The sequence below is a fragment of the Haliotis rufescens genome, unplaced genomic scaffold, assembly GCF_023055435.1.
Source record: "Haliotis rufescens isolate VD_foot unplaced genomic scaffold, xgHalRufe1.0.p SCAF_1, whole genome shotgun sequence".
Classification (NCBI taxonomy): Eukaryota; Metazoa; Mollusca; class Gastropoda; order Lepetellida; family Haliotidae; genus Haliotis; species Haliotis rufescens.
In genome coordinates this window covers 93,735,909-93,752,322 of record NW_025963779.1, presented here as the reverse complement: position 1 = coordinate 93,752,322, position 16,414 = coordinate 93,735,909, and the positions used below count along the sequence as shown (strand labels likewise).

Genomic DNA, 16,414 nt, shown 5'->3' with positions numbered 1-16,414 from the left:
TTAGGGTAAGGGTTACAGCATGATAGAAGAATACAACAGTTGTCCAACTATCACTGGCATCAAGATGACTGTACAGAATTATAGCATGAGGGTAAGGGTTAGTTTTAGGGTTACAGCATGATAGAAGAATACAACAGTTGTCCCACTATCACTGGCATCGAGATAACTGTACACAATTATAGCATGAGGGTTAGGGTTAGTTTTAGGGTTACAGCATGATAGAAGGATACAACAGTTGTCCCACTATCACTGGCATCAAGATGACTGTACACAATTATAGCATGAGGGTTAGGGTTAGTTTTAGGGTTACAGCATGACAGAAGGATACAACAGTTGTCCCACTATCACTGGCATCGAGATGACTGTACAGATTTATAGCATGAGGGTTAGGGTTAGGGTTAGGGTTACAGCATGATAGAAGGATACAACAGTTGTCCCACTATCACTGGCATCAAGATGACTGTACAGAATTATAACATCAGGGTTAGGGTAAGGGTTACAGCATGATAGAAGAATACAACAGTTGTCCAACTATCACTGGCATCAAGATGACTGTACACAATTATAGCATGAGGGTTAGGGTTAGTTTTAGGGTAACAGCATGATAGAAGGATACAACAGTTGTCCCACTATCACTGGCATCAAGATGACTGTACAGAATTATAGCATGAGGGTTAGGGTTAGTTTTAGGGTTACAGCATGATAGAAGAATACAACAGTTGTCCCACTATCACTGTCATCAAGATGACTGTACAGAATTATAACATCAGGGTTAGGGTAACGGTTACAGCATGATAGAAGAATACAACAGTTGTCCAACTATCACTGGCATCAAGATGACTGTACAGAATTATAGCATGAGGGTAAGGGTTAGTTTTAGGGTTACAGCATGATAGAAGAATACAACAGTTGTCCCACTATCACTGGCATCGAGATGACTGTACACAATTATAGCATGAGGGTTAGGGTTAGTTTTAGGGTTACAGCATGATAGAAGGATACAACAGTTGTCCCACTATCACTGGCATCAAGATGACTGTACACAATTATAGCATGAGGGTTAGGGTTAGTTTTAGGGTTACAGCATGACAGAAGGATACAACAGTTGTCCCACTATCACTGGCATCAAGATGACTGTACAGAATTATAACATCAGGGTTAGGGTTAGGGTTAGGGTTACAGCATGATAGAAGAATACAACAGTTGTCCCACTATCACTGGCATCAAGATGACTGTACAGAATTATAGCATGAGGGTTAGGGTTAGTTTTAGGGTTACAGCATGACAGAAGGATACAACAGTTGTCCCACTATCACTGGCATCGAGATGACTGTACAGATTTATAGCATGAGGGTTAGGGTTAGGGTTAGGGTTACAGCATGATAGAAGAATACAACAGTTGTCCCACTATCACTGGCATCAAGATGACTGTACAGAATTATAACATCAGGGTTAGGGTAAGGGTTACAGCATGATAGAAGAATACAACAGTTGTCCAACTATCACTGGCATCAAGATGACTGTACACAATTATAGCATGAGGGTTAGGGTTAGTTTTAGGGTAACAGCATGATAGAAGGATACAACAGTTGTCCCACTATCACTGGCATCAAGATGACTGTACAGAATTATAGCATGAGGGTTAGGGTTAGGGTTAGGGTTACAGCATGATAGAAGAATACAACAGTTGTCCCACTATCACTGTCATCAAGATGACTGTACAGAATTATAACATCAGGGTTAGGGTAACGATTACAGCATGATAGAAGAATACAACAGTTGTCCAACTATCACTGGCATCAAGATGACTGTACAGAATTATAGCATGAGGGTAAGGGTTAGTTTTAGGGTTACAGCATGATAGAAGAATACAACAGTTGTCCCACTATCACTGGCATCGAGATGACTGTACACAATTATAGCATGAGGGTTAGGGTTAGTTTTAGGGTTACAGCATGATAGAAGGATACAACAGTTGTCCCACTATCACTGGCATCAAGATGACTGTACAGAATTATAACATCAGGGTTAGGGTTAGGGTTACAGCAAGAGATAAGAATACAACAGTTGTCCCACTATCACCGGGATCAAGTTGACTGTACAGAATTATAACATGAGGGATAGGGTTAGGGTTAGGGTTACAGCATGATAGAAGAATACAACAGTTGTCCAACTATCACTGGCATCAAGATGACTGTACAGAATTATAACATGAGGGTTATGGTTAGGGTTACAGTATGATAGAAGAATACAACAGTTGTCCCACTATCACTGGCATCAAGTTGACTGTTAGGGTAAGGGTTACAGCATGATAGAAGAATACAACAGTTGTCCCACTATCACTGACATCAAGATGACTGTACAGAATTATAGCATGAGGGTTAGGGTTAGGGTTACAGTATGATAGAAGAATACAACAGTTGTCCCACTATCAATGGCATCAAGATGACTGTACAGAATTATAGCATGAGGGTTAGGGTTAGTTTTAGGGTTACAGCATGATAGAAGGATACAACAGTTGTCCCACTATCACTGGCATCGAGATGACTGTACAGATTTATAGCATGAGGGTTAGGGTTAGGGTAAGGGTTACAGCATGATAGAAGAATACAACAGTTGTCCCACTATCACTGGCATCAAGATGACTGTACAGAATTATAACATCAGGGTTAGGGTAAGGGTTACAGCATGATAGAAGAATACAACAGTTGTCCCACTATCACTGGCATCAAGATGACTGTACACAATTATAGCATGAGGGTTAGGGTTAGTTTTAGGGTTACAGCATGACAGAAGGATACAACAGTTGTCCCACTATCACTGGCATCAAGATGACTGTAAAGAATTATAGCATGAGGGTTAGGGTTAGTTTTAGGGTTACAGCATGATAGAAGAATACAACAGTTGTCCCACTATCACTGGCATCAAGATGACTGTACAGAATTATAACATCAGGGTTAGGGTTAGGGTTACAGCAAGAGATAAGAATACAACAGTTGTCCCACTATCACCGGGATCAAGTTGACTGTACAGAATTATAACATGAGGGATAGGGTTAGGGTTAGGGTTACAGCATGATAGAAGAATACAACAGTTGTCCAACTATCACTGGCATCAAGATGACTGTACAGAATTATAACATGAGGGTTATGGTTAGGGTTACAGTATGATAGAAGAATACAACAGTTGTCCCACTATCACTGGCATCAAGTTGACTGTTAGGGTAAGGGTTACAGCATGATAGAAGAATACAACAGTTGTCCCACTATCACTGACATCAAGATGACTGTACAGAATTATAGCATGAGGGTTAGGGTTAGGGTTACAGTATGATAGAAGAATACAACAGTTGTCCCACTATCAATGGCATCAAGATGACTGTACAGAATTATAGCATGAGGGTTAGGGTTAGTTTTAGGGTTACAGCATGATAGAAGGATACAACAGTTGTCCCACTATCACTGGCATCGAGATGACTGTACAGATTTATAGCATGAGGGTTAGGGTTAGGGTAAGGGTTACAGCATGATAGAAGAATACAACAGTTGTCCCACTATCACTGGCATCAAGATGACTGTACAGAATTATAACATCAGGGTTAGGGTAAGGGTTACAGCATGATAGAAGAATACAACAGTTGTCCCACTATCACTGGCATCAAGATGACTGTACACAATTATAGCATGAGGGTTAGGGTTAGTTTTAGGGTTACAGCATGACAGAAGGATACAACAGTTGTCCCACTATCACTGGCATCAAGATGACTGTAAAGAATTATAGCATGAGGGTTAGGGTTAGTTTTAGGGTTACAGCATGATAGAAGAATACAACAGTTGTCCCACTATCACTGGCATCAAGATGACTGTACAGAATTATAACATCAGGGTTAGGGTTAGGGTTACAGCAAGAGATAAGAATACAACAGTTGTCCCACTATCACCGGGATCAAGTTGACTGTACAGAATTATAACATGAGGGATAGGGTTAGGGTTAGGGTTACAGCATGATAGAAGAATACAACAGTTGTCCAACTATCACTGGCATCAAGATGACTGTACAGAATTATAACATGAGGGTTATGGTTAGGGTTACAGTATGATAGAAGAATACAACAGTTGTCCCACTATCACTGGCATCAAGTTGACTGTTAGGGTAAGGGTTACAGCATGATAGAAGAATACAACAGTTGTCCCACTATCACTGACATCAAGATGACTGTACAGAATTATAGCATGAGGGTTAGGGTTAGGGTTACAGTATGATAGAAGAATACAACAGTTGTCCCACTATCAATGGCATCAAGATGACTGTACACAATTATAGTATGAGGGTTAGGGTTAGTTTTAGGGTTACAGCATGATATAAGGATACAACAGTTGTCCCACTATCACTGGCATCAAGATGACTGTACAGAATTATAGCATGAGGGTTAGGGTAAGGGTTACAGCATGATAGAAGGATACAACAGTTGTCCCACTATCACTGGCATCAAGATGACTGTACAGAATTATAGCATGAGGGTTAGGGTTAGTTTTAGGGTTACAGCATGACAGAAGGATACAACAGTTGTCCCACTATCACTGGCATCAAGATGACTGTACAGAATTATAGCATGAGGGTTAGGGTTAGTTTTAGGGTTACAGCATGATAGAAGGATACAACAGTTGTCCCACTATCACTGGCATCAAGATGACTGTACAGAATTATAGCATGAGGATTAGGGTTAGGTTTAGGGTTACAGCATGACAGAAGGATACAACAGTTGTCCCACTATCACTGGCATCAAGAAGACTGTACAGAATTATAACATGAGGGTTAGGGTTAGGGTTAGGGTTAGGGTTAGGGTTACAGCATGACAGAAGGATACAACAGTTGTCCCACTATCACTGGCATCAAGATGACTGTACAGAATTATAGCATGAGGATTAGGGTTAGGTTTAGGGTTACAGCATGACAGAAGGATACAACAGTTGTACCAGTATCACTGGCATCAAGATGATTGTACACAATTATAGCATGAGGATTAGGGTTAGGTTTAGGGTTACAGCATGACTGAAGGATACAACAGTTGTCCCACTATCACTGGCATCAAGATGACTGTACAGAATTATAGCATGAGGATTAGGGTTAGGTTTAGGGTTACAGCATGACAGAAGGATACAACAGTTGTACCAGTATCACTGGCATCAAGATGATTGTACACAATTATAGCATGAGGGTTAGGGTTAGGGTTAGGGTTACAGCATGATAGAAGAATACAACAGTTGTCCCACTATCACTGGCATCAAGATTAATGTACACAATTATAACATGAGGGTTAGGGTTAGGGTTAGGGTTACAGCATGATATAAGGATACAACAGTTGTACCAGTATCACTGGCATCAAGATGACTGTACAGAATTATAGCATGAGGGTTAGGGTTAGGGTTACAGCAAGATAGAAGAATACAACAGTTGTCCCACTATCACTGGCATCAAGTTGACTGTACAGAATTATAACATGAGGGATAGGGTTAGTTTCAGGGTTACAGCATGATAGAAGGATACAACAGTTGTACCACTATCACTGGCATCAAGATGACTGTACAGAATTATAACATGAGGGTTAGGGTTAGTTTTAGGGTTACAGCATGATATAAGGATACAACAGTTGTACCAGTATCACTGGCATCAAGATGACTGTACAGAATTATAGCATGAGGGTTAGGGTTAGTTTTAGGGTTACAGCATGATATAAGGATACAACAGTTGTACCAGTATCACTGGCATCAAGATGACTCTACAGAATTATAGCATGAGGGTTAGGGTTAGGGTTACAGCAAGATAGAAGAATACAACAGTTGTCCCACTATCACTGGCATCAAGATGACTGTACAGAATTATAACATGAGGGTTAGGGTTAGGGTTGGGGTTAGAGTTACAGGAAGATAGAAGAATACAACAGTTGTCCCACTATCACTGGCATCAAGTTGACTGTACAGAATTATAACATGGGGGTTAGGGTTAGGGTTGGGGTTAGAGTTACAGGAAGATAGAAGAATACAACAGTTGTCCCACTATCAATGGCATCAAGTTGACTGTGCAGAATTATAACATGAGGGTTAGGGTTAGGGTTAGGGTTAGGGTTACAGCATGACAGAAGGATACAACAGTTGTCCCACTATCACTGGCATCAAGATGACTGTACACAATTATAGCATGAGGGTTAGGGTTAGGGTTAGGGTTACAGCATGATAGAAGAATACAACAGTTGTCCCACTATCACTGGCATCAAGATTACTGTACAGAATTATAACATGAGGGTTAGGATTAGGGTTTCAGCATGATAGAAGAATACAACAGTTGTCCCACTATCACTGGCATCAAGATGACTGTACAGAATTGTAGCATGAGGGTTAGGGTTAGGGTAAGGGTTACAGCATGATAGAAGAATACAACAGTTGTCCCACTATCACTGGCATCAAGATCACTGTACAGAATTATAGCATGAGGGTTAGGGTTAGGGTTAGGGTTACAGCATGATAGAAGAATACAACAGTTGTCCCACTATCACTGGCATCAAGATGACTGTACACAATTATAGTATGAGGGTTAGGGTTAGGGTTAGGGTTACAGCATGATAGAAGAATACAACAGTTGTCCCACTATCACTGGCATCAAGATGACTGTACACAATTATAGCATGAGGGTTAGGGTTAGGGTAAGGGTTACAGCATGATAGAAGAATACAACAGTTGTCCCACTATCACTGGCATCAAGATCACTGTACAGAATTATAGCATGAGGGTTAGGGTTAGGGTTAGGGTTACAGCATGATAGAAGAATACAACAGTTGTCCCACTATCACTGGCATCAAGATGACTGTACACAATTATAGCATGAGGGTTAGGGTTAGGGTTAGGGTTACAGCATGATAGAAGAATACAACAGTTGTCCCACTATCACTGGCATCAAGATGACTGTACAGAATGATAGGATGAGGGTTAGGGTTAGTTTTAGGGTTACAGCATGATATAAGGATACAACAGTTGTACCAGTATCACTGGCATCAAGATGACTCTACAGAATTATAGCATGAGGGTTAGGGTTAGGGTTACAGCAAGATAGAAGAATACAACAGTTGTCCCACTATCACTGGCATCAAGATGACTGTACACAATGATAGCATGAGGGTTAGGGTTAGTTTTAGGGTTACAGTATGATAGAAGGATACAACAGTTGTACCAGTATCACTGGCATCAAGATGACTGTACAGAATGATAGGATGAGGGTAAGGGTTAGTTTTAGGGTTACAGCATGATATAAGGATACAACAGTTGTACCAGTATCACTGGCATCAAGATGACTGTACAGAATTATAGCATGAGGGTTTGGGTTAATTTTAGGGTTAGGGTTACAGCATAATAGACGAATACAACAGTTGTCCCACTATCACTGGCATCAAGATGACTGTACAGAATTATAACATGAGGGTTAGGGTTAGGGTTAGGGTTAGGGTTACAGCATGATAGAAGAATACAACAGTTGTCCCACTATCACTGGCAGCAAGTTGACTGTACAGAATTATAACATGAGGGTTAGGGTTAGGGTTGGGGTTAGAGTTACAGGAAGATAGAAGAATACAACAGTTGTCCCAGTATCACTGGCATCAAGCTGACTGTACAGAATTATAACATGAGGGTTAGGGTTAGGGTTAGGGTTAGGGTTACAGCATGATAGAAGAATACAACAGTTGTCCCACTATCACTGGCATCAAGATGACTGTACAGGATTATAACATGAGGGTTAGGGTTTCAGCATGATAGAAGAATACAACAGTTGTCCCACTATCACCGGCATCAAGATGACTGTACAGAATTGTATTATGAGGGTTAGGGTTAGTTTCAGGGTTACAGCATGATAGAAGAATACAACAGTTGTCCCACTATCACCGGCATCAAGATGACTGTACAGAATTGTAGTATGAGGGTTAGGGTTAGTTTCAGGGTTATAGCATGATAGAAGAATACAACAGTTGTCCCACTATCACTGGCATCAAGATGACTGTACAGAATTATAACATGAGGGTTAGGGTTAGGGTTAGGGTTACAGCATGATAGAAGAATACAACAGTTGTCCCACTATCACTGGCATCAAGATGACTGTACACAATTATAGCATGAGGGTTAGGGTTAGGGTAAGGGTTACAGCATGATAGAAGAATACAACAGTTGTCCCACTATCACTGCCATCAAGATGACTGTACAGAATTATAACATGAGGGTTAGGGTTAGGGTTAGGGTTAGGGTTACAGCATGATAGAAGAATACAACAGTTGTCCCACTATCACTGGCATCAAGATGACTGTACAGAATTGTAACATGAGGGTTGGGGTTAGGGTTACAGCATGATAGAAGAATACAACAGTTGTCCCACTATCACTGGCATCAAGTTGACTGTACAGAATTATAACATGAGGGTTAGGGTTAGGGTTAGGGTTAGGGTTACAGCATGATAGAAGAATACAACAGTTGTCCCACTATCACTGGCATCAAGATTACTGTACAGAGTTATAACATGAGGGTTAGGATTAGGGTTAGGGTTACAGCATGATAGAAGAATACAACAGTTGTCCCACTATCACTGGCATCAAGATGACTGTAAAGAATTATAGCATGAGGGTTAGGGTTAGGGTTAGGGTTAGTTTCAGGGTTACAGGATGATAGAAGGATACAACAGTTGTCCCACTATCACTGGCATCAAGATGACTCTACAGAATTATAGCATGAGGGTTAGGGTAAGGGTTACAGCATGATAGAAGGATACAACAGTTGTCCCACTATCACTGGCATCAAGTTGACTGTACAGAATTATAACATGAGGGTTGGGGTTAGGTTGGGGTATGGGCTACCAACAGTGTAGTAGTACAACATGACCAATACAGCATGAGACACCAACAGTGTACCAGCACAACATAGGCCACCAACAGTGTACCAGCACAACATGACCAGCACAACATAGGCCACCAACAGTGTACAAGCAGAACATGGGCCACCAACAATGTACTAGCACAACATGGGCCACCAACAGTGTACCAGCACAACATGACCAATACAGCATGATCTACCAACAGTGTACTAGCACAACACAACAACACAACATGAACAAACAACTCTAAGTAGCTCTCTGAGAGGAATAGCTTCAGATCCCAAGAGTCACTCACTACCAGAATCATTATTCAGGGTATTACCAAACAATGTCAGGCAGCTGCCTGGATAGAGGGAGTCACGATCATTGTAAGAATTCATTCCTAACCTTAAATCTTTCATGTTACATATCTGTTCAACAAACAAGTCATAACCACTGATTTCCCATTAAACTCATGTGATCCCTGATTTATTCCAATTGCAGTCCTACTGACCAGCATTACACCACTTACACTTTAATTATTTTTTATAAAGATTCTAGACCTTCAAATTATCTTTTAATTGTTTTAATGAAATACATGAATCTTCAAATTAAAAGAAAACTGCAAATAATTACTTTTCCCAAAAGTATGAGCATTAACAGTTTTGTGTTGACAACAAGTAAGCAATACTAATGTCTCACCAAACACATTCAGCTGCACCTTCCTGCGCAGCTTCTCCGGCGTTGTGATCTGGCACTCATACATCCCAGCATGCAGGGGCTGGACATTTTTTATCATGAGGTTCCAGTCGGAAACCTCCTCACTTTTCTCGATGTGGTCCACTGTGATGCTACGATCCTTCACCCACGTCATTGTCCCGATTGTTGTCATGTGACCCTTGTCGACACGCTTCCAGCCCACCTGTGTCCACAGATAGTAGCATTTCACAAAACAGATCGTGTCACTGGTAATTGTAAAACAAGACACCAATATTCTCAAGGCAAGGATCACCAGCAGACTCATGGTAATGACACCAATATATTCACAGTAATGTCACTAATAGATTCATGGTCCCTTGCCATATTATACTATCTGTCATTGGTAGTAGTGTGTATAGTGTGTCCCTTGCAATATTATACTATCTGTCATTCGTAGTAATGTGAAGTGTGTCCCTTGCAATATTATACTATCTGACATTGTTAGTAGTGTGTAGTGTGTCCCTTGCCATATCATACTATCTGACATTGGTAGTAGTGTGTAGTGTGTCCCTTGCCATATTATACTATCTGACATTGATAGTTGTGTGTAGTGTGTCCCTTGCCATATTATACTATCTGACATTGGTAGTAGTGTGTAGTGTGTCCCTTGCCATATTATACTATCTGACATTGGTAGCAGTGTGTAGTGTGTCCCTTGCCATATTATACTATCTGACATTGGTAGTTGTGTGTAGTGTGTCCCTTGCAATATTATACTATCTGACATTGGTAGCAGTGTGTAGTGTGTCCCTTGCCATATTATACTATCTGACATTGGTAGTTGTGTGTAGTGTGTCCCTTGCAATATTATACTATCTGACATTGGTAGCAGTGTGTAGTGTGTCCCTTGCCATATTATACTATCTGACATTGGTAGTTGTGTGTAGTGTGTCCCTTGCCATACCATACTATCTGACATTGGTAGTTGTGTGTAGTGTGTCCCTTGCCATATTATACTATCTGACATTGGTAGTAGTGTGTAGTGTGTCCCTTGTCATATTATACTATCTGACATTGGAAGTTGTGTGTAGTGTGTCCCTTGCAATATGATACTATCTGACATTGGTAGTAGTGTGTCGTGTGTCCCTTGCCATATTATACTATCTGACATTGGTAGTAGTGTGTAGTGTGTCCCTTGTCATATTATACTATCTGACATTGGTAGTTGTGTGTAGTGTGTCCCTTGCCATATTATACTATCTGACATTGGTAGTAGTGTGTAGTGTGTCCCTTGCCATATTATACTATCTGACATTGGTAGTAGTGTGTCGTGTGTCCCTTGTCATATTATACTATCTGACATTGGTAGTAGTGTGTAGTGTGTCCCTTGCCATATTATACTATCTGACATTGGTAGTAGTGTGTAGTGTGTCCCTTGTCATATTATACTATCTGACATTGGTAGTAGTGTGTAGTGTGTCCCTTGCCATATCATACTATCTGACATTGGTAGCAGTGTGTAGTGTGTCCCTTGCCATATTATACTATCTGACATTGGTAGTTGTGTGTAGTGTGTCCCTTGCCATATTATACTATCTGACATTGGTAGTAGTGTGTAGTGTGTCCCTTGTCATATTATACTATCTGACATTGGAAGTTGTGTGTAGTGTGTCCCTTGCAATATGATACTATCTGACATTGGTAGTAGTGTGTCGTGTGTCCCTTGCCATATTATACTATCTGACATTGGTAGTAGTGTGTAGTGTGTCCCTTGCCATATTATACTATCTGACATTGGTAGCAGTGTGTAGTGTGTCCCCTGGCACTACACTTACACCAGCAATGTGTTTTTCACACATCATAATCTACCAATGGCTCGTAGCCCTCGGCTTCACTGCACCCACACTGACAGTAGGAATGACCAAAGCCCAAACAGGAACAAAAACAAGCAGAGGATATTCTATCAGAGATCACTTTATCAGTCTAACTTTGGACAGATGTAATTCCATTCTAATATACCAGAGAGACAGTTGCCATCTCTCATTTGAACTAAAACCTTCATGCTCTGCACTGATGAAACTCTCTGTTATTAATCAATACCTCTATGTTTCCCTCACTCTTGTGTACAATAAATTCCCAAAGTACCTCAGAAATAATCATATTATGGTGTCCTAGGATCACAGATAAGATAAAAATCATTTGCCAGAAAAAACATAAAAGCTGTATTTTGATTTTGAAGTTTACGAGTGTTAAGTTGAGTGGTGTTGGCGCCGTGTGGCACAGCACAATGTCCAACTTCAGCATCACTGATGGCTGCAATGTCAGATAGTGCCAATACTAGAACTTGTCACTTTATGAAATGAGCCACAAACTATATGTCTAGCCACCAGGGGGCAGTATTAAATCTCACTTTCACAGAAGACATCATGCGGCAACTTGTTATAATATAATAACAGGATTGTATCCAACTTTGACAAATATATAATGGAAGGGACACATGAACTGGCAAACTAATGAATACTAAATCAGCTCATGGTTTTACACTTAATGTTATAAACTGGCCTTTTTATATCAGTCTTATGTTGGTCAAAAGTCACAATCTTTTTAACATGAAAATTCCATGACATGAATCTAACCTGCAGCCTCACATATCACGTATAGTTTTGTAACTATCTTCCCACTCACCTGCTGAGGCAGGTGATGAAATAGTTCACTCTTGTGAACATGTCACCAACTTCAGCTGTGTGCATGCTTTTATCACATTCCTTTTATACCATGACACACTTTATTGATTCACTAGAAAGTATCCTGATATCTTCTTATTCTTTCTGGTATTTCTTGTATTTAGAAAGTAAATAATTTGCATAAAAAGAGACTTTGAGGTCTTGACCATATTGCTGCACTCAGCAATATTACAGCTACATGTTGGCAGTGTGTAAATTATCGAGTCTGGACCAGGCAATGTCATTGATCATTGCAGGTGGAAGGGGGTTGACCATTACAGGTGGAGGGGGGTTGATTGTTACAGTTGGAGGGGGTTGACAATTACAGGTGGAAGGGGGTTGATCGTTACAGGTGGAGGGGGTTGACCATTACAGGAGGAGGGGGGTTGATCATTACAGGTGGAGGGGGGTTGATAGTTACAGGTGGAAGGGGGTTGATTGTTACAGGTGGAGGGGGATTGACCATTACAGGTGGAGGGGGGTTGATCATTACAGGTGGGAGGCGGGGGGTTGATCGTTGCAAGTGGAGGGGGGTTGATAGTTACAGGTGGAGGGGAGTTGATTGTTACAGGTGGAGGGGGTTGACCATTACAGGTGGCGGGGGGTTAATCATTACAGGTGGAGGGGGGTTGATCGTTACAGATGGAGGGGGTTTACCATTACAGATGGGGGTGGGTGGGTGGGGTTGATCATTACAGGTGGAGGGGGGTTGATCATTACAGGTGGAGGGGGGTTGATCGTTACAGGTGGAGGGGGTTGATCATTACAGGTGGCGGGGGGTTAATCATTACAGGTGGAGGGGGGTTGATCGTTACAGATGGAGGGGGTTTACCATTACAGATGGGGGTGGGTGGGTGGGGTTGATCGTTGCAAGTGGAGGGGGGGGGTTGATGGTTACAGGTGGAGGGGGGTTGACCGTTACAGGTGGAGGGGGTTGATCATTACAGGTGGAGGGGGTTGACCATTACAGGTGGAGGGGGGTTGATCATTACAGGTGGAGGGGGGTTGATCGTTACAGGTGGAGGGGGAAAAGTGGGTTGACCATTACAGGAGGAGTGGGTTGATCATTACAGATGGGGGGCGGGAGGTTGATTGTTGCAAGTGGAGAGGGGTTGATCGTTACAGGTGGAGGGCGGTTGATTGTTACAGTGGGGGGGGTGACCATTACAGGTGGAGGGGGGTTGATCGTTACAGATGGAGGGGGTTGACCATTACAGATGGGGGGGGGGGGGGGTTGATCGTTGCAAGTGGAGGGGGTTTGATCGTTACAGGTGGAGGGCGGTTGATTGTTACAGTGGGGGGGGGTGACCATTACAGGTGGAGGGGGGTTGATCGTTACAGATGGAGGGGGTTGACCATTACAGATGGGGGGGGGGGGGGGGGGGTTGATCGTTGCAAGTGGAGGGGGTTTGATCGTTACAGGTGGAGGGCGGTTGATTGTTACAGTGGGGGGGTGAATATTACAGGTGGAGGGGGGTTGACCATTACAGGTGGAGGGGGGTTGATCGTTACAGGTGGAGGGGGGTTGGTCGTTACAGATGGAGGGGGTTGCCAATTACAGGAGGTGGGGGGTTGATGATTACAGGAGGAGGAGGGGGGATGGGTGGGTGGGTTGATCATTACAGGTGGAGGGGGTTGACCATTACAGGAGGAGGGGGTTGACCATTACAGGTGGAGGGGGGTTGATCGTTACAGGTGGGGGGGGGGGGTTGACCATTACAGATGGGGGGTGGGGGGGTTGATCGTTGCAAGTGGAGGGGGGTTGATAGTTACAGGTGGAGGGGGTTGACCATTACAGATGGAGGGGGGTTGACCATTACAGATGGGGGAGGGGGGGGGTGTTGATCGTTGCAAGTGGAGGGGGGTTGATCGTTACAGGTGGAGGGAGGTTGATTGTTACAGTGGGGGGTTGACCATTACAGATGGGGGGGTGTTGATCGTTGCAAGTGGAGGGGGGTTGACCATTACTGGTGGAGGGGGGGTTGACCATTACAGGTGGAGGGGGGTTGATCGTTACCGGTGGAGGGGGTTGATTGTTACAGGTGGAGGGGGTTGATCATTACAGGTGGAGGGGGGTTGATTATTAGAGGTGGAGTGGGGTTAATCATTACAGGTGGAGAGGGGTTTACCATTACAGGTGGAGGGGTGTTGATTGTTACAGGTGGAGTGGGGTTGATTGTTACAGGTGGAGGGGGGTTGATTGTTACAGGTGGAGTGGGGTTGATTGTTACAGGTGGAGTGGGGTTGATTGTTACAGGTGGAGTGGGGTTGATTGTTACAGGTGGAGTGGGGTTGATTGTTACAGGTGGAGGGGGGTTGATCGTTACAGGTGGAGTGGGGTTGATTGTTACAGGTGGAGTGGGGTTGATTGTTACAGGTGGAGTGGGGTTGATTGTTACAGGTGGAGGGGGGTTGATCGTTACAGGTACACACAGGTGGTAGAAGGACCCATGACCACCCAATACTGACTGTCTGGAATGCCGCACTCCAGACCATGATCAGCCCCTCTGTCCCAGGACCTGCCTACAATATCCAGTCATGTTAAGGTAAAGGAGGGGACATGTTTGACTAAGGTGCCGCAATTCGCATGTCAACTGGACAAGCCAGCTACCTCTGATCATGGGTTGGAATCCCAGATTCTGCCAATCAACACCATGCCTTTGCTCATGGGTTGGAATCCCAGATTCTGCCAATCAACACCATGCCTTTGCTCATGGGTTGGAATCCCAGATTCTGCCAATCAACACCATGCCTTTGCTCATGGGTTGGAATCCCAGATTCTGCCAATCAACACCATGCCTTTGCTCATGGGTTGGAATCCCAGATTCTGCCAATCAACACCACGCCTTTGCTCATGGGTTGGAATCCCAGATTCTGCCAATCAACACCATGCCTTTGCTCATGGGTTGGAATCCCAGATTCTGCCAATCAACACCATGCCTTTGCTCATGGGTTGGAATCCCAGATTCTGCCAATCAACACCAGGAGGAGGGGGTTGACCATTACAGGTGGAGGGGGGTTGATCGTTACAGGTGGGGGGGGGGTTGACCATTACAGATGGGGGGTGGGGGGGTTGATCGTTGCAAGTGGAGGGGGGTTGATAGTTACAGGTGGAGGGGGTTGACCATTACAGATGGAGGGGGGTTGACCATTACAGATGGGGGAGGGGGGGGGTGTTGATCGTTGCAAGTGGAGGGGGGTTGATCGTTACAGGTGGAGGGAGGTTGATTGTTACAGTGGGGGGTTGACCATTACAGATGGGGGGGTGTTGATCGTTGCAAGTGGAGGGGGGTTGACCATTACTGGTGGAGGGGGGGTTGACCATTACAGGTGGAGGGGGGTTGATCGTTACCGGTGGAGGGGGTTGATTGTTACAGGTGGAGGGGGTTGATCATTACAGGTGGAGGGGGGTTGATTATTAGAGGTGGAGTGGGGTTAATCATTACAGGTGGAGAGGGGTTTACCATTACAGGTGGAGGGGTGTTGATTGTTACAGGTGGAGTGGGGTTGATTGTTACAGGTGGAGGGGGGTTGATTGTTACAGGTGGAGTGGGGTTGATTGTTACAGGTGGAGTGGGGTTGATTGTTACAGGTGGAGTGGGGTTGATTGTTACAGGTGGAGTGGGGTTGATTGTTACAGGTGGAGGGGGGTTGATCGTTACAGGTGGAGTGGGGTTGATTGTTACAGGTGGAGTGGGGTTGATTGTTACAGGTGGAGTGGGGTTGATTGTTACAGGTGGAGGGGGGTTGATCGTTACAGGTACACACAGGTGGTAGAAGGACCCATGACCACCCAATACTGACTGTCTGGAATGCCGCACTCCAGACCATGATCAGCCCCTCTGTCCCAGGACCTGCCTACAATATCCAGTCATGTTAAGGTAAAGGAGGGGACATGTTTGACTAAGGTGCCGCAATTCGCATGTCAACTGGACAAGCCAGCTACCTCTGATCATGGGTTGGAATCCCAGATTCTGCCAATCAACACCATGCCTTTGCTCATGGGTTGGAATCCCAGATTCTGCCAATCAACACCATGCCTTTGCTCATGGGTTGGAATCCCAGATTCTGCCAATCAACACCATGCCTTTGCTCATGGGTTGGAA

General features: G+C 43.6%; 1 protein-coding gene across 2 annotated transcripts in view; it reads right to left on the bottom strand.

Annotated features, from left to right (window-relative positions):
• The window catches only part of LOC124124605 (hemicentin-2-like), a 368,103-nt gene that overhangs the window by 67,007 nt on the left and 284,682 nt on the right, over window positions 1-16,414 (bottom strand). For both annotated transcript variants that reach the window (XM_048403772.1, XM_048403774.1), the window contains exon 5: window positions 9,589-9,808. In XM_048403772.1, the coding sequence (XP_048259729.1) occupies window positions 9,589-9,808 (220 nt within the window). The remainder of the gene's footprint in view (window positions 1-9,588; window positions 9,809-16,414) is intronic.